Here is a 19,226-nt window from a genome sequence, read left to right as displayed (position 1 = left end):
CGCTCCAGTGTTTAATTTTTGAGGGCTTGTCAAGAAGATGGCGGCTTCCTGGGCGGCATGAAAAGATGTAGAGTTAGCAAAATCTACGGTGAAAGGTGTACCCAGGGTTGAATTCGTTTTCTGAGTCCTCCCTCGAGATTTTTATAGTAAATTAACAAATCGGAACGAGTAAGTATTTTGTACTAGGGAATGAGAGAGTCCTATTATTTTTCAGCTTTCTGTGGCGGCTAACGGTACATCCGCCATTTTTTGAGGGAAGCTAAGCGCGTAGCCAGGGACAACAAAATAACTGGAGTTGAACTGTACAACTCGAATAAAATGCCACTTGCAATTCTAACAGTAAATAAAACAGTAAAATGAAACATGTAACATCTTCTCTGTTATACCGAATGAATATGTAGAATTGACAGCGTTTAATGAGCTATTTTGTGTTGAAGCTAACTGGCTAACTTAGTGTATTTCATTGAACATTTGAGCTAGCATGCTAATAACTAGTAGCCAACGTAAGTTGTGTTTTAGTCTCATCAAGCTTTATTTTGTGGTTAAAGTTTAAGATGTAAAGTGTGACTACATACGATTAAGGGCCAATTGTTTATACTGTTTATTATTTATAATGACACACATTTGGGTCATTGGAAAATCACTACGGTTTTTGCAAGAGGGGTGGATTGTTTGGTTTGTTTATCAAGATGGCGGCACCCAGACAAGAGAAGCATGAAAAATCCACATCAACTCTGAACACACAAGTCATATAACGTTATATAAAAAAAAAAAAAAATCTCGCATTTTGTTTTAATACACACTTAAAATGTAATTTATGTTACCTATTAAACAAACCAAAACTAAATCCGTGCAATTTAAAAAATACATTATGTTATGATCTAACGAAAGCCGATATTTTGTTTGGTTCACCGCCCATTTTCATTCGTTAGCTTGTACGAGTTAGCTTAGCCGCTAACAGCGCTCATGCAGCAGCTAGCCTCGACAAGATGGCGGCATTCACATATTCGTTGTGCATTACTTTTTCTCCGATTTAACACAAAGAAACGATTTCATCCTTGATATGGCACGAGAGGCCTGCTTGAGATGTTGTGGATTTTGGAGTTTTCCCTTTATTTCTTATTGAACGACTGTTTGTTGGGCTACCGGTATTTTGGTTATTTGCTCGCGACTGAGAAAGCGTCTTTTGCCGCTAAAATGGCGGTTCGCGCAGATTTGAGCTAACCGGCTAACACTCGCTGTTTGCGATATATTATTGACATTTGAGGATAGGAAACACACAACATTCAATATTAGCATACATTTATATCACGCTGGCGAGTGTATTTTTCGGAAACTGTGTGGTAATCCAGCACATTTCTGTGACCTATTTAGCTCACGCGAAGCTACGTAGCGCGCTAATCCTGTTAGCGCTAAAACAATAGCACATAGCTGTTGACACACGAATGCTGTTTCCATCCACACTAAAACCAGGGCTTTGCATGGGATTTCTGTCTCGCTAGAGAAGTAGACATGGCTTCTTCAGGCACCAAGGCCTCTGGACCTGCGGTTCTGCAGCCGCGCTGGAAGAGAGTTCTGGGCTGGTCCGGCCCGGTTCCTCGCCCGAGACACGGACATCGAGCTGTGGCCATTAAAGAATTGATGGTGGTATTCGGCGGAGGGAATGAAGGGATTGTGGATGAGCTGCACGTCTATAACACAGGTGATTAGTTTATATGTTATTTGCAAATGAAGAGGTTAACTTGCATGCATGACCATTATTTCTGGAATGTATTATTTTGTGTAGCCTGCAGCTCGTTGTTTTGTAGCCTCCTGCTACGGTGGTCACATTTAATCTCCCTCACCTGTTTTGTTTTTTATAACCAAAACGCAATCCGTACTACACTTTTGTGTTGCACAGATAGTTCTGCATATCTTATTTTATTTTTTGTAAATTTATTTCTGGACTAAATGATTACAATGTTAGCCCGGCTGCATTAGCTTGCTAAGCCGCTAGCGGCTAGCCACTGTGAAAAAGATAATCTGCATAAGTGATCAGCTACATGGGCTAACTAGCCTAAAGGACTGTGCACGAAACTATATTATTATTTAGTTGTGAGGTTAAGGCTCGTGCTTTCAGATATATAATGTTTGCCTTCATATTACAGTGCGATTTCAGTAATGCGTTATTTGCTAGATATCATATTATGATTGCATGTGTTTGGTACAGCTCTGTGTTGTGTTCAGATGTTTGTGTGTAACCATCAGAGGGCTAAGTGTAAGTTTAGGTGTCAGCTAGCGAGCTAACGCTATAGCACTAGCCGTCTTCAGTTAGCCAAGGTGCAGAACTGATTCGCCAGAAAAATGCAAAGAGAAATGGCGGGTTAAAGGAACGCCTGGTACGTCATCAAAACACACAGGCCACGCCCACAGTGTTTCCCGCATTGCCAAGTAAATAGTGTCAAATGAGTTAAAAGTATGAATGAAAGAGAGTGCATTACTGTTTTATAAGTCCGCAGAGAAATAACACTAAATATGTCATAATATGTGCATGTCATGGAAAATCTAATGGGGCAAGGGTGCATCCAAGGAAAGATGTTGTGTGTTATGCACTAAAACATCTGTGCAATATAGCAAGTTAAATATATATTTTAACAATGTTTTGATTGTTACTTTGAGCAAGTTAATGCAACTAAGCCTGGTATTGACTTTTGCAATAGTCAAGTTTTTTCTGTGGTGTTTTACGTTTGTGTAACATGCATCAGCAAAATTGCAAGAATATGAAGGACAATTCAATGCAACACACCAGTCAATAAACAACATTACTCAAAACTGCGTTGTTGCAATGTTATGTGTTTCTCAACAGCCACCAATCAGTGGTTTATTCCTGCTGTCCGGGGTGACATTCCTCCTGGATGTGCCGCTTATGGGTTCGTTTGCGATGGCACCAGACTTCTGGTATTCGGGGGTATGGTCGAGTATGGAAAGTACAGCAACGACCTTTATGAACTACAGGTAAGCGTATCACGATAAGCAACATTTTAGGTTACAATGTTATATATCTGACACAATCTCATTCAATTAGGGTTGCACAATAAAGTGCATGTGATTTTTAAAGGATTAGTCAATTGTCTTAAAAAAAAAAATCCAGATGATTTACTCTCCACCATGTCATCCAAAATGTTGATGTCTTTCTTTGTTCAGTCGAGAACAAATTGTTTTTTGAGAAAACATTCCAGGATTTTTCTAATTTTAATGGACCCCAACACGTAACAGTTTTAATGCAGTTTAAAATAGCAGTTTCAAAGGACTCTAAACGATCTCAAACGATTGTCATTTTTTTTACAAGAAAAATAAAAAATATGCACTTCGAACAAAGAAAGACATCAACATTTTGGATGACGTGGTGGTGAGTAAATTATCTGGATATTTATTTTTAAGAAAATTGACTAATCCTTTAATGCCATGCACATCTAGTCAGTAAAGCCGTTTTCTTAATTAGTTGTAAATCGCCATGATGTGCTTTCAGAGAGGCATTTACTACACAAAGCTGTAGTTCACTAAAAGTGAGTATCACATTCATTATCACAGGGGATTTGTCCGCTATTATGAATGCGATATTGCCCAGTTTGTCAGGGGACTATGGCTCTGTGTAGTAAATACAGGGTTGCCACTGGTCCTTGAAATCCTTGAAAGTTTGTGAATTTGGGTAAAAAAATTCAAGGCCCTGGGAAGTTTTTGAAAATATATATACATAGATACAGGTCATTGAAAGTGCTTGAATCTATTTTAGGCAAGAAGTTTTCTGAAAAAAAAATCCATATTATTTCCTGTGTAGTGTAGGATAATGTAAAAATGCTAGACGTTTTAAGCACACATGCTAAACTGTTGATTTATACAAAAATGCTTTTTTGCATAGTTGTGTTTGACGCATGAAAACATCTCGTGTTACGTATGTAACTGTTGTTCTCTGAGAAGGGAACGAGGCGCTGCGTCTCCATTGCCATACTTCCTGCATCCCTGTAACGCTGTCTTTGGCAATATTTCAGATAGCGATATACTTCCTGGCTCTGGCGTTACCCTGTCTTTGTCGTTAAGCCTCACCATTGGTTGAAATTGATGTACACATTAAGACGCACTTACCATTCGAGAAGTCCCCAAAGTGTCACCGCAGTGACGCAGCGCGAGTTCCCTCAAAAGTGAACTTTAACAATCTATCATAAAAGGTAACACGATGTAACCTTGCTCTCACTTGAAATGTGTCCCCACATTTAGTCCTTGAATTTGAGGTTATTTGGACCTGGAAAGTCCTTGAAAGGTCCTTGAATTCAAAGTAAACTAAGGTGTGGGAACCCTGTAAATACAATCAAGGAACCGGCATTACTGATGAGATGCGCATGAAATATATTGTGCAGCCCTAATCTTGATCTTGCATTAGCTCTGGTCTTTTGACAGTCATACAGTTGCTGTAGTAGTAAGTCATTTTTGTGTTTTATTACATTACAACTTGAGTGACTTAAACTGTTTTAAACAGGCAAGTAGATGGGAGTGGAAACGGTTAAAGCCCAAAGCTCCTAAAAATGGACCGCCACCATGTCCCCGTCTGGGTCACAGTTTTTCTCTTGTTGGAAACAAATGTTATTTGTTTGGTGGACTGGCTAATGACAGTGAGGATCCCAAAAACAATATTCCAAGATACAGAATCACATTTTACACCTTTTTGAGTCAGCTGCTCAAAATTAGACCTTTTAAGTTATTTTCTAATTTTATTCCAAGATACCTAAATGACTTGTACACACTGGAGCTGCGCCCAGGGTCAAACATAGCAGGCTGGGACATCCCCATTACATACGGTGTCCTGCCGCCTCCGCGTGAGAGCCACACTGCCGTTGTCTACACAGAGAAAACGTCCAAGAAATCTCGCCTCATCATCTACGGTGGTATGAGTGGATGCCGTCTTGGAGACCTCTGGACTTTAGACATAGGTGAGAGTGATTACTGATTCAAAAAAGGTTTTTTGTTTAGTTGTATGTAGCTCATGTGAACTTCCTGCTCTGGTGTCCAGATACTTTGACCTGGAACAAACCGACTATAAGTGGTACAGCTCCTCTGCCCCGGAGTCTCCATTCTGCCACCACTATAACCAACAAGTGAGTCTGTTCAGATACGCATGATCAATTTAATTTAAGAATATAAAAGTTGAAGTTAAATGCTTATCTTGACCTCAAATTATGGTCCAGTTGGTGTGCTTTAACTCATTTTTATGTCACTTTTATAGGATGTTTGTGTTTGGTGGATGGGTTCCTCTTGTTATGGATGATGTCAAAGTGGCAACACATGAGAAGGAATGGAAATGCACTAACACATTGGCATGCTTAAATCTAGGTAGGTATCTCTGTTTGGACATTTCAGATTTTAAACATGAATTGTCAACGCTTCGACTTAAATGCATTGTCTTAGTTGATGTCACAATGTATTCTGGGATTGCATTCTTTGTAAAGGATATTTAAAATCTTAGAATGTTGGAAATGTGGTATCCGAAGTTGCCTACTGACCCTTAAGGTCTCCTTTGTTGGCATAAAATGCTTCCTCTATTGGCAACTCTCTGGGTTTTCGAACAATTTGTCATTAATAGTATTTTACTTTTTTTCCTGTCAGACACAATGTGTTGGGAAACTATCTTGATGGACACATTAGAGGATAATATCCCAAGAGCGAGAGCTGGACACTGTTCTGTAGCTATTAACAACAGGCTATACGTCTGGAGTGGCAGGGATGGCTACCGAAAAGCCTGGAACAACCAAGTTTGCTGCAAGGATCTGTGGTATCTGGAGACAGGTGAGCTGAGGATATCTTAATGCAAAAAGGCTTTGTTACATAATCGTTTGTCAGTTAAGATTCACAATGCATGATTTTTTCCCATCAGATCGCCCTCTGCCACCGTCACGAGTCCAGTTGGTCCGTGCCAACACAAACTCTCTTGAGGTGAGCTGGGGGGCAGTGCCCACTGCTGACACGTACCTGCTACAGCTGCAAAAATATGACATCCCTGCTGCGACCGCTGCCACTTCTCCGACTGTCACCCCTTCTCTACCCGTCAACTCGCCCAAGAGTCCTGTGCCCGCAGCTGCTGCGCCTGCAGCTCAAAGCATGCCCCTGTCTGGGGTCACGCTGGTGCCACAAAGTCCTTCACCCACCACCTCCATTCCAGGCAGCCCGCTAGCAGCTTCACCTCGTGGACCAGGTACATCAATGCCTTGCCGTGCTGATCTTATGTTTTTGTATTTAAACTGTGTGGTTGCCACATTGTGCTATTTGTTCACTCCGTCTTATAATAAAATAACAAAACTTTAGAACCATAACTTCTTTAGATAGATGTTGGATATGAATTCATTCATAATTATGATGTTTTCTTCATTCACAGCTATTCTTAAAGTGGCAGCACCTCATTCAACAACTGGGGCTTCACTGGTTACTGTGCGTCAGGCAACCCCAGGGGCCAAATCCCCAGTCACAGTTACATCACTTCCTGCTGGAGTTCGCATGGTTGTCCCAGCACAGAGCACCCAGGGAACAGTATGTATCAGTCTTATTTTTTATTTTAATGTCAAACCTGTTTTTTTTTATAAACACTTTCTCCGTTTTGACCTCTAGCCAATTGGCAGCAGCCCTCAGATGAGTGGCATGGCTGCTTTGGCTGCAGCGGCAGCTGCCACGCAGAAGATCCCGCCCTCTTCCGGAACCACTGTGCTAAATGTTCCAGCAGGAGCCACCATTATGAAAACTGTTGCTGTGACTCCAGGATCCACAACTTTGCCGGCTACTGTCAAAGTAGCTTCGCCTGTTATGGTTAGTGAGGTTATTAGCTAACTGGGTTGTTCAGGCTTATTAATATATTGCAGTGGTGGGCATTCCTGGTCCTGGAGGGCCACTCTCATGCAAAGTTTAGCCCCCACCCTAATTAAACACACCTAAAAAAATCTTATCAAAGGCTGGAGGATTGCAGGACAGTGACCCTTCAGGACCCGAAATGCCCATCCCTGCTAATTAGGTAGTATAATCATGAATAGGGCCAAATACATTTTATTGACCCTGATAAATAAGTATTGCATTGGGACTTTACTTATCTAGCTTCCAACTGTGTGTCATTCAACTAAATACAATTTGAATTAATTAAATTAACCGCTTGCTTTTTCCGTGCCGATGCTTTATTTGACTGATGTGTCTCGTTCTGTTTTCCAGGTTACCAACCCTGCTACCAGGATGCTAAAAACAGCAGCAGCCCAGGTTGGCACTTCAGCTATCTCTACGCCCAACACCCCTACTCGGCCCATCATCACCGTACACAAATCTGGCACAGTGACTGTGGCTCAGCAGGCCCAGGTTGTCACCACTATGGTTGGAGGAGTCACCAAAACCATAACCCTGGTTAAAAGCCCAATCACTATGGGTAGTGGTGGCACTTTGGTAAGAGGAACAATCTAAACTTTAATGTCTCTGATGAGATTCAAAAGTGGTTTGGGTAAACACAAAACTAAACATTTCATTTAACCCTTTATTGTTTCTAGCTCTCCAGCCTTGGGAAGATGATGTCTGTGGTTCAGACCAAACCAGTACAAACCTCTTCTGTGACTGGGCAGGCTGGAAACAGTCCTGTCACTCTAATACAGGTCAGCTGTGCTCCACTTTAAGGGGCAATTTAAAGCATATGTACTTGGTAATGGGCATAGTTTGAATTTCTAGTTCTTTAATGATCTTGTTCTTGTTTGTATATCTCTCTTAGACAAAGACTCCTCTGCCCGCTGGTACCATTCTGAAGCTGGTGACATCTGCAGATGGCAAGCCCACAACCATCATTACAACATCCCAGGCAGGGGGAACCGGCACCAAGCCAACTATCCTGGGCATCAGCAGCGTCTCTCCGAACACAGCCAACAAACCAGGCACAACCTATATTAAAACCATTCCCATGTCTGCCCTTCAGCAAGGGGCAACAGGTCTGTTTTCTGCTCATTTCATTTGTTACAGAAATGTTTCACAGAGATGTGAATTGACTTCATGCATTTATGGAAATGCATCTTACAAGAGATCTTACAAGACTTCCTGTCTCATTCTTAGGTGTGACCAGCAGTGGTGGCATCAAGTCTCCCATCACGATTATCACAACCAAGATGGTCACTCCTGGCACGGGCACACCAGGCAAAATCATAACCGCTATGCCTAAGCTGACGGGTACAGGACAACAGGGGGTCACGCAGGTGAGCGCTGTTTAACACCAATCACATGTTAGTAGTTTATACACTTATCCAAATCTGAAACATTGACTCCTGAATTTGAAACAGATTAATAAAGTAATTGTTTGTTAGTTTATCAGCTCTTCTTCTGGTTTTTATTATTGTGGTGGTCAATAAGTAATTTTCAAATGTTTTGTTTGTGCTCAGGTGGTCTTGAAGGGGGCACCGGGGCAACCAGGCACCATCCTGCGCACAGTTCCCATGGGTGGAGTGCGGCTAGTTTCACCGGGCACTGTGTCAGCTGGGAAACCAACTGTTACGACACTTGTCGTCAAGGGCACCACGGGTATGAATATTCAAAGACTCTTGCCTGTGTTTCTCTTTTCTCCCTTTGTTTTTTATGACTTACAGAAGAGATCCCTTTCAATATTAGTACCTTATTATTCATGACCCTTTTTAAATTCAGGTATGACAACTCTGGGTACAGTGACCAACACCGCATCCTCCAGCGTGGTGGGTGCCAACGCCAGCCTTGCAACTCCTGCCACCACCCTTTCCACCATTGCTACGCTGTCCAACCAAGTTCCTGCAGCTATCACTGTACCTGCTGCACAGACCAGCCTCACCACCGCCACAATACAAGTAAGACATCGGATCAAATTCAACAGTTTTACTATAAATTTTACACACTAATATACATATGACATGTTTCTTTTCTCATAGTCTGCTCCACAGCCTACTACAGTTACTTTGATCACAACACCAAGTGGTGCTGAGGCCCAGCCCGCACCGGACCTTCCTGTTTCCATCCTGGCATCACCCACCTCCGACCAGCCCTCCAACACTGGTGCAGATGCTGGCGATGGTACTGCTACCGTGACTTTGGTCTGCTCTAACCCACCGTGTGAGACCCATGAGACCGGAACGACCAACACTGCTACGACTGCTGCTGCCAAGATTTGTTCCAACCCTCCGTGCGAAACGCACGTAACGGGCACTACCAACACAGCCACGACCGCCTCGGCCAACATGGGTGCTGTACAGCAGGTGTGCACCAACCCACCTTCAGAGACCCATGACACGGGCACTACCAACACGGCCACCACTGCCAGCTGCAATATGGGCTCTACAGAAATGGGCACAGTTGACAGCAAACCAGGGGCTTCTACGTCAGGTGAGTCCACAGCTTCTGGTACGGACCCAGCTGAATCCGCCGCAGAGAACAGTTCTGCATCTGGCTCCGTGCGTCCTGAGAATGCCCGCACGGGGACCACCAACACCTCCACCACTGCCCGTTCAAATATGGGTTCTGATCAGACAGGAACAGTTCAGAGCTCCAGCAAGAGCCAAGCTGCAATTTCTTCCACGGTTATGCCTCTCTCTACCAGCCCTTCCTGTGAGACGCTTGAGACCAGCACCCCAGATGCTTCATCTGATGTAGAAAGTGTTAAACCGATCTGTTCAGAACCACCTTCTGAGACGCATGAAACGGGCACAACCAATACTGCTACACAATCAACCTCTACTATGGGCAGTGGGGAGGCCAATGTGGTGCAAAAGGTGTGCTCCAATCCGCCCTGTGAGACCCACGAGACGGGCACTACCAACACGCCGACCCAAGCTTCATCTCCAAGTGGTGCTGGACAAGATGGCACTGTGCAAACGGTGTGCTCCAATCCACCCTGTGAAACCCACGAGACTGGCACTACCAACACGCCCACCCAATCCTCATCTACTATGGGCACTGGACGAAATGACACTGTGCAAAGGGTGTGCTCCAATCCACCCTGTGAAACCCACGAGACGGGCACTACCAATACGCCCACCCAATCCTCATCTACTATGGGCGCTGGACAAAATGGCACTGTGCAAAGGGTGTGCTCCAATCCACCCTGTGAAACCCACGAGACTGGCACTACCAATACGCCCACCCAATCCTCATCTACTATGGGCGCTGGACAAAATGGCACTGTGCAAAGGGTGTGCTCCAATCCACCCTGTGAAACCCACGAGACGGGCACTACCAACACGCCGACTCAATCCTCATCTTCTATCGGTGCCGATGAGAATGGCACCGTGCAAAGAGTGTGCTCCAATCCGCCCTGTGAAACCCATGAGACGGGGACTACAAATACAGCCACTACGGCTACCAGCAGCTTAGAAACTGGAGATGGAGCGGGTGTGTACATCATGCACTATATAAATACATCATAAATATTAGTGCATCCCTAATAAACACCCACATTTGTGTTTGTCTTTCAGCTGAACAGGGTGGTGAGGGACAGGTTGACAGTGGAACCAGTTCAGAACCCACATCCTCTACAGAACCAGTCAATCCTGCAACACAAAGCAGGGCCATCACCACAGTGACGCAGGCCACGCCCACTCCAGGACCAGCAGTACCGGTATGAATCCATTGACAAAAAAAATTAATCAAAGATATTTCGTGTTCTGTTCCTGATTGTTTTGTCATGTCTCCTGCAGGAGATCTCATCCATGGCCGGTTCAGCAGTTGTGGCTGAGGTTCCCGAGGTTCCAGGTGAGGCAGAGGCCATGGAGCAGACAAGTGCTGAGGCTGTAGCAGCCGAACAGGAGCCAATGCAGACAGAGTGCCAGGGAGAACTGGGTGAAGAAACAGCCATTAGGGTGGTTGCCATAGACGAAGGTGCAGCGGCTGATGAGGGCACCGTGCTACAGGTTCATGTCGCCATGGAAGCGCAACCAGGTCAAGGAGACCAGGCTGAGGTATGTTGAAATAATATGTTAAGATGAGTTGATGTTTCTTACATCAAAATGGTCTAATGGTGCTTTTCCATTGCAAAGTACCCCACGGGTTGGGTTGGGTCGGGTCGGGTCAGCTCACTTTTGTTTTTTTCCACTGGGTACGTAGTACCCGATACTTTTTGTAGTACCTCCTTTGTTGAGGTTCCAAGCGATCTGAGCTGATACTAAAATGTGAAAACACTGTAGATCACTGATTGGTCTGAGACAGTGTTTTTTTTTTATGAGAGCCACACTGATAAGTCAGAGTCAATAGGAGAGCCACCTTAACTGCAAAGTATCAAAAGTTACATCCAGTCATAAATAGCATATCTGCTTATCAATCTGTTGCAATGCAATAAATACGAGGGTGAATAATTCTTCATTATTTACCAGTCAAATTTGAGACAAGATGATTTCCCTCAATGACAAGAACAGGATTTTAATGCTAGGCATTCTTATAATATGCATATGCAGTGCCCCCCGAAACCAAGTTTCTCCTAATTTTATGCGGTGCTGCACAGAACGATTGGCGAGTGACATTACTGTGCCGCTAGAGCAATTTGAAAGCATAACAAGCTGATCTCACGGTACTTTGATGTCATATGACAATTGCTCTGTGCAAGCGCTGCATACGATTGAACATGCTTATCAACGTGTGTTTTGATATAATGGGTATGGTTTTCTAATGAAGTTTGACAGAAAAGACAGAAAAAGCGCATGGGTGATTCTCACGAAATCCGCGTTCAGCATCAGAATAAAAAAAACTTGAAGCCATTTTTTTTGCACATATAAGATTAAGGTCTGAACTTACTATAACTATTATTTTTAGAGTATTTAAACCATATTTCCTATAAAATTATTTACTTTTTTTTAGATTATCATAATAAAAAAATTATCATTACTGCAACATGATATTACATTAAATATATGCATTTACAAACTCATGTTTCGGTAATGAGAACTAAAAAGTTGCCTAGGTACTATGACAAACAAAATTAAAAATTTTGTCTGGAGAGAAAAAAATAAGAACTGATTACCTGGTAGCCATCTTGAGTGTCACAGTCAATTATGTCCCTTCCAACAAATGGGGGTTTAAACCAGTGCTTCTCAATTATTTTCTGTCTAGGAAGAAGTAAACATTTCGCGCCCCACCCAACTCTCCGCCGCGACTCGAATTAGTATAATTTATCTATAAAATGAGACATCTGCAAAACATTGTATCCTTATTAACATTAAAGAAAACACAAAAAAAGAAATATCAATCAACTTACAACAAAGAATAACTTTATTAACATTGTTTTTTAGTCTGTAACAGAAAAGACTTTAAATGCATCAATTTGCCTGAAATAAAAAAATCAATCCTTATTTACAGTATATTTTTTGACCATTTGATACTGAAAAATTAAATTAAATATAATCAATAAATAATAATAAAAAACTCAAGCGGCTTATCAGCGTGTTTGGGGTGTAATGTCTTTAAGTGACAGTGCAAAAAAATCACTTCCTGAAAAAGTATTTTCCCCGGGGTCTCACGCGCCCCCCTGATGTCGCTTCGAGCCCCCCCTGGGGTCCCGCCCCACTATTTGAGAAGCACTGGTTTAAACAATGATTGAAAATTGTTGCGGAGGATGAGAAAATTGGTCTACACATTTATATTCCTTATTATTGTCTCTACATTTATCAATGATCACCAAATATCACATGTTTCTTTGCTGTAAATGTTTATAGTATAACATGCACTGAAGCTTTTTATTTTTTAGATTTTTTAATTATAAATATTTCCATGTCAAAGAACCCAAATGCAGTCATGGACACGTTGCGGTAATGAAAATTTCCCCTTAAATGTGGAAAAAACAACCAAATTGGTTTGTATGATGTCATTTGAAATCATGTGCAAAATAGTACACGAAGAGATATTTGAAACTGTATGCTTCTTATTTTGATACTCTTACTTTGTATTAACTTGGTCACTACCAGTGTCATCGCTAAATGCAAGATTAGCTTTACCTTCGTGCGTGCACTGTCTCGAGAAAACTTTTTGTCATCTGTGCTTTTTGTAAGTTCCCAAACCCCCTTTTAGCAAAACATCCACAGGCTGAGAATCAGGAAAACCATACCAGTATTTTCCAGGCTTGCAATTTGTGGCAGCACATCTGCGACACTTAACTGCAACCTAAATGGTGCTCAGTGGAGCGCGTCGACTGACGCCCCGGGTGTCGTGTGAGGCAGAGGTGGTGATGAAGGCAATCTTTTGGTGATAGACTTTTTGATTTTGTCGAGCTGATGCGACCCGACCCTAAACCGTGGGGTACTATGCAATAAAAAAAGCGCCATAATTCAGTATATCTGGACAATTTCTGCCCACATTGATTTGCTCAATTAAATCAATGTTCTTCCTTTAGCAGATGGATGCTGGTGTGGAGGGCGCAGAAGCGATGAGTCTCGCACCTCAGGACTCTGAAGCCCTCGCTCTACCCCAGGAGCTGATGTCTGCAGAAGGTCAGCAAACCACCCTCATGGTGACCGGACTGACCCCAGAGGAGCTGGCTGTGACTGCAGCTGCGGAGGCTGCGGCGCAGGCAGCCGCTTCAGAAGAAGCCCAGGCCCTCGCCATCCAGGCTGTACTACAGGCAGCTCAACAGGCTGTGCTCAGTAAGTGTGTACCAGGCTCTCGTATAAAGAGCACAGTTAAGGGATATATACTTCTGAGCTTTTATTAAAGCTTGCACATTAAAACTATTCATGCCAAGTGTTACACAAAGGTCCTGGAGTGCATTTTGCTTAGTTTCAGGTGGATCAGTACTTGTGTCGCAAATGCTTTTAAAGTCTGATATTAAATGTGTTTTCAGTTTGTCACACCATAGAAAAATGTGTTGTTAACCACCCAGCCAAATTTGAATGATGATAAAAAACTTGTGATCTTGCCATCTGCAATGGTCTACATGACAAAACAATGCTACGGAAATGTTTCTGCATTACATTTTTATATACGTATTGCTAAATTCTCACCCTGATGCACATGTCTGGATATTTATTCCTCAGGTGGAGATGCAGGACATGACCAGCAGCCAACCACCATCCCCATCGTCCTGACGCAGCAGGAACTTGCAGCTCTCGTTCAGCAGCAGCAACAGTTGCAGGAGGCGCAGGCGGCAGCGGCCCAACAGTTGAGTGCCGAAGCGGCTGCGGCTGCACTGCCCACCGAAGGTTTAGCTCCGGCAGACAGCCTCAACGACCCGGCGTCTGAGAGCAACGGTCACGAGATGGCAGCCGCTGTTACAGCAACTGTGGCTCGTCTTTTACCACGCGCTTCTGCTGAAAGTAAGCACTTGAGTTTGCTCTTAAAATTCTCCATAGAAGTTCTGTGGCTAAAATATATTATACATATATAGTTTTTTAATTTTTTGTTAGATGCTTGGTGTTATCTCATGCTTTTCCATTGTAGAGACGTTTAATTGTTTGTTTACCTTAGCTCTGGCCCCGTCGATTACTTTCGCACCATCCCAGCCGTTGGTGGTCGCCAGCCCTGCCAAGATGCAAGCAGCCACAGCTTTGACCGAGGTGGCCAATGGAATCGGGTCTGCAGCTGGGGTGATTTCTGAAGTGGATCTTTATAAATGAGTACTTGAGATGGGATGTTTAGTTATGTAATATTGTTAATCTATCTTCGTTTTAGAAGCAAGATGCCCCTCCGGTTGTGGTGAAGCCGCCGGTGAAGAAAGAGAATCAGTGGTTTGACGTTGGAATCGTCAAAGTGACAAACATGGTTGTCACGCACTATTATGTGCCGGCAGACGATTCTGCAGTTACTGATGTAAGTAACAGGAAAGATGCTAGATCGGTTACATGGTAAAGTAGCTTGGTTAAAGGGAGAGGTCACCTAAAAATAAACATTCTGTTATTTACTCACCCACATGTTACAATCTTATATAAATATTTATAATGTATCAATTTCTTTGTGTATCTGAACACAAAGGAAGATTTGATCTGGGGCACCATTGACTTTCATAGTATTTATTTTTCTTACTATGGAAGTCAATGGTGCCCCAGTTCTGCTTGGTTACAAACGTTTCTAAAAATATCTTTATTTGTGTTCAGTAGAACAAAGACGTTTTTATGGAACAACTTGATGGCGACTAAATGACACAATTTTTCATTTTTTGGTTGAACTATCCCTTTAACTCTTTCCTCACCAGCATTTTAAAAAAGTTGGCAATTTATTATTTTCACAAAAGTTTAATGCCTTCCAGAAAATGTTCTTCTTTAAATATATAAACATACAATATTTCAAATGAGAACAAACCCACTATTTTTTCGTCCTATCTTCATTTGTTCTCTTTTATCACCTCTCAGATATAGGTAGTTTTTTTTTCCAAAAATACAAGATTTTGTGCAAAAGATAAGATAATTGCATTTTTGTGAAGGACTTTTGATAGAGATCATTGAGAGCGATGATCAAAACATACACGGAGTTTAAACTTCTGGTTTTATAAGTTGGATAAGAGTGCCATCTGGTGGATAATAGCAGAAATATGGATTGCCAGAAAGTCTTGTCATTGGCAGGAAAGCGTTTTCTCTTAATTGACGAGTTAACTCGTTAATGGCGGGGAATGAGTTAAAGTGATGGCATTTAATTGAAATGATATTCAGTAGGAGTTTTTACAAATATATTTCACAATACATATGGGAAATGTCATAAAACTGCTTCCTTGTTAGAAAACCTTATTTCTTAGGACAATGTTAAGTATTTATGATGATTTTGCAGGATGATTCTGGTACGGTGCCGGACTACAGCAAGATGAAGAAGATCGAATTGTCTCCTGGCACAGCGTACAAGTTTCGTGTAGCAGGCGTCAATGCGTGCGGCCGTGGAACGTTCTCCGAGGTCTCCGCGTTTAAGACCTGCTTACCCGGCTTCCCCGGAGCACCGTGTGCCATCAAAATCAGCAAGGTTGGTCACTGCACAGAGCTAGTGTTCAATATTACTTTTTGATTTGTTTTTAATAACGAATATATTTTATTCCTTTGCTGTCAGAGCCCTGATGGTGCCCATCTGACCTGGGAGCCTCCTTCAGTCACATCAGGGAAGATCATCGAGTACTCGGTGTATCTGGCCATCCAGAGCTCACAGACAGTCGAGGCGAAAGTGTCTGCTCCGGCGCAGCTCGCCTTTATGCGGGTGTACTGTGGACCTAACCCATCGTGTCTGGTCCAGTCATCTAGCCTCTCCAACGCCCACATCGACTACACCACCAAACCCGCCATCATCTTCCGCATTGCTGCACGTAATGAGAAGGGTTATGGCCCCGCCACGCAAGTCAGGTGGCTTCAAGGCGAGTATTTCAGAATTTTTTAAGAGATCAAATAAATCTTTGGGGTCTCCAGAGTGCGTATGTGAAGTTTTAGCTCAAAATACCAAATAGATAATTTATTATAGCATGTCAAAATTGACACTTTGTAGGTATGAGCAAAAATGTGCCGTTTTGGGTGTGTCCTTTAACATGCAAATGAGCTGATCTCTGCACTAAATGGCAGTGCAGTGGTTGGATAGTGCAGATTATATCCCTTTATGACATCACAGGGGGAGGCAAATTTTAATGACCTATTTTTTTACATGCTTGCAGAGAATGGTTTACCAAAACTAAGTTACTGGGTTCATCTTTTTCGCATGTTCTATGTTACTAGAAGCACTGGGTACACAATAATAGCACTTAAACATGGAAAAAGTCCGATTTTCATAATATGTCCCATTTAAAGTCTGCAACAACCAATCCTAGTGTCATGTCTTTGGCTAATTTTAAATCCAGTTTATTGATGTGGTTTTGCAGAAACCAGTAAAGATGGCTCGGCAGCCAAACCAGCAGCAAAGAGACCAGTCTCGTCACCTGATATGTAAGTTTCTTTCATCATAAATTGTTTTTTTGAAAGTTTCGTTCACTCCTTAAAGTCTGATCTCGTTTTAATATGTCATAAACTCTGATCTTTGTAGGAAAGGCACTGGTCCAAAGAAAGCCAGATCTGACCAGTGAGAGAGCTTTGACGTGGCCCCTGACCCCGCCCTCCTTTGAGCTGAACCGTGACTAAATCTCCACTTCCTGCTGAATGACCTTCTTGCTTCCGCGCTCTCCCCATTCCATCCTCCACAACAGGAAACGGGAGCCAAAAATAGGATGTAGTTCCGATAAAAAAGGATATCCATCCGAGGAAAATCAGCTCCCATCACTGGACATTATGGTGCCATGGACGCCAACTGTATTTATTAAACGAATCATAATTGTTCCTTCCTCAGAGTCAAAAGCACATGCATTTGCTTTTCCTGACAGTTTTGTGTAAAGAGATTCTAATGGCAGCGTTCAGTTTAGTATCCACCCATCATATGGTTTGATTTTTACGCTTCTTTCAATACAAGCAATAGATAACAAAATTAACATTTGCTCTTTTGTCGATGTTTTCATTATTTGAACAAGTCTGTATATTTCAACGTTGTGCTGAAACGATGCAAGAGAAACGGACGGAGCGCAGACGACAACCGACTTGTGGTTAAAAACGATTAAAATGAAAACGAACAGCACTTGGTGACGCTTGAGAGGGAAAAGACTCTGTAATTATTCATTCATTCATTCACTGAGAGTTCAGTAGCTTCGTTTTACATCACTGTGTGTTCATACGTTTGCCGTGAGGATCAGAATCGAGGAGCGTAATGCTGAAGATACAAAGACTTCAACCCATGTAGATGAAATCATACTACTTTTGCATTACGTCAACTATATCTTGTATAAAGAGCGAAAATCCCAAAAATAGTAAATGGTGATACAGGAGTTCATTGTGTGTGGTTTATTTTTGTTGTTATTTTTTAAGAAAAGGTCTCTTCTTGTGTATGTGTGCTTCAGAGCGACGTTTTAAACCTCACACCTCTCCTGAACATGTCACCGGGTCACAAAGGCCACGGTTTTCATATCCCATATTCATTAGATTTCAACTTTTTTTGGGGAAGTGTATTGTATAATGTATGTATTTGTTTTGAAGAATTTCCCACAACAAGCTTGATGAAAGTCTCTCTCTTTCTTTTCCCCCCATACATTTTATTCTTTGGCATTTATTGGAGCCTTCATCAGGAAAAAGATGCTTTTATTTTAATCCTTGTCATTCTTTCACTAGTTTATAGTTTGTGTAAATTAAATTTCTCAATCTGACCTTCCTTTTATTTCTTGGTTTCATGTGTTGGTAGACATGAATTTGAGTCTACTCCGATCGACTGGGATGTTTGGAGATGTTGGCCTGTGTAAATGCTGTAGTGATGGAGTTTTATGAAAGGTTTGACGAGTGTCGAAACAGTTTTTTTTCTGTTTCTCCAATGGTTGTTGACAAACGTTCAAGACGGATTGATGGCTTAGCGGAGCGTGAACTCGGTTGTAAATTAGTTCTTTCACGTAGCAAGACGTAATACAAAAAACTCTTTGCCTTTTTTATATAATTATCTGTAACAAAATGTTTTTACATGTTGTCATTTATGATTGCTTTTGTGTCTTGACATATAAAAGTAATGGAATTCTGTGGATGTGTTTGTGTCCTATGTTGCCTGCATTTACTTTATGGTTTGCTTCATTGTTTTGTGTTGCTGATTGTTGTCTTATGGTCTTGTCAGCAAGAGATTAAAGATGATTTGTATCAGGAAAAAGCAAAGAAATGCCTTTTGGAATTTGAACATTTTACAATACAGTAAGTGAATAGTTTGTTTTTAATCTTATTTAACAGCAAATACAAGAAGATCTGTACATCTAGTGTTGTGAAAATCTTGTTTGTACACTGTAAAAATTGATTTCAAATCAATATATTTAGGGATGCACGATATATCGGCCGATAACTGCTTATTTTTAATTTTATCGGTTATCCGTCTGATGGCAAAATTAGGCCGATAAATGATGGATTATTTTGGTTTGTTGAACCACTTCACTTGCTCATTGCTGGCCATGTGGAGTTTTGATTCGTGCTTTCTGTGACATAGTACGAAGATGACACATGTTGCGGGCTTAAGAAGAGTATGCCAGTCTAACGCAAAGACAAGATGTCCGCGGTCTGGGAGTTTTTCATTGTGAAAATAATATGAATATTTATCGGCCCCCAAATATAAAGAGTTATCGGCCAAAATATCCATATCGGTGCATCCCTAAATATATTTTGTTGTTCCTTTAACTTGGCAAATTAAGTTAAACAATTACATTTGTGTTTAACTTACGTCAATTTATCACA

At 41.9% G+C, this 19,226-nt stretch overlaps 1 protein-coding gene across 3 annotated transcripts; it reads left to right on the top strand.

Annotated features, from left to right (window-relative positions):
• hcfc1b (host cell factor C1b) lies at nucleotides 1-18,530 on the top strand. Of its 3 annotated transcripts, none has more exons than XM_073868146.1 (28): nucleotides 1-168; nucleotides 1,503-1,702; nucleotides 2,846-2,994; nucleotides 4,514-4,678; nucleotides 4,760-4,964; nucleotides 5,045-5,129; nucleotides 5,258-5,364; nucleotides 5,638-5,817; nucleotides 5,906-6,223; nucleotides 6,404-6,555; nucleotides 6,634-6,828; nucleotides 7,222-7,446; nucleotides 7,548-7,649; nucleotides 7,763-7,976; nucleotides 8,098-8,237; nucleotides 8,421-8,559; nucleotides 8,680-8,855; nucleotides 8,937-10,392; nucleotides 10,476-10,618; nucleotides 10,698-10,958; nucleotides 13,382-13,628; nucleotides 14,019-14,297; nucleotides 14,449-14,567; nucleotides 14,653-14,790; nucleotides 15,742-15,927; nucleotides 16,012-16,309; nucleotides 16,805-16,868; nucleotides 16,966-18,530. In XM_073868146.1, the coding sequence occupies exons 2-28, from the start codon at nucleotides 1,513-1,515 to the stop codon at nucleotides 17,003-17,005; spliced, it is 5,973 nt and encodes a 1,990-aa protein (XP_073724247.1). In that variant the 5' UTR covers nucleotides 1-168; nucleotides 1,503-1,512; the 3' UTR covers nucleotides 17,006-18,530. The 3 variants fall into 3 exon arrangements, with proteins under 3 accessions (XP_073724247.1, XP_073724245.1, XP_073724246.1); XM_073868144.1 differs by having other exon boundaries at nucleotides 2-168; nucleotides 13,379-13,628; XM_073868145.1 differs by having other exon boundaries at nucleotides 2-168; nucleotides 1,474-1,702; nucleotides 13,379-13,628.
• Nucleotides 18,531-19,226: the final 696 nt, after the last annotated feature.

This window comes from Misgurnus anguillicaudatus, chromosome 5 (genome assembly GCF_027580225.2).
Source record: "Misgurnus anguillicaudatus chromosome 5, ASM2758022v2, whole genome shotgun sequence".
Classification (NCBI taxonomy): Eukaryota; Metazoa; Chordata; class Actinopteri; order Cypriniformes; family Cobitidae; genus Misgurnus; species Misgurnus anguillicaudatus.
Note: the sequence above shows the minus strand (reverse complement) of the source record. Positions and strands in the feature narration are given on the sequence as shown.

Bases quoted from the DNA above. Each gene is read 5' to 3' on its own strand.
- hcfc1b (XM_073868144.1), top strand. From the start codon at position 1,513: ATGGCTTCTTCAGGCACCAAGGCCTCTGGACCTGCGGTTCTGCAGCCG. The intron at 6,224-6,403 runs GTACATCAATGC...CTTCATTCACAG, and splicing joins AGCTTCACCTCGTGGACCAG to CTATTCTTAAAGTGGCAGCA. The intron at 7,650-7,762 runs GTCAGCTGTGCT...TATCTCTCTTAG, and splicing joins GTCCTGTCACTCTAATACAG to ACAAAGACTCCTCTGCCCGC.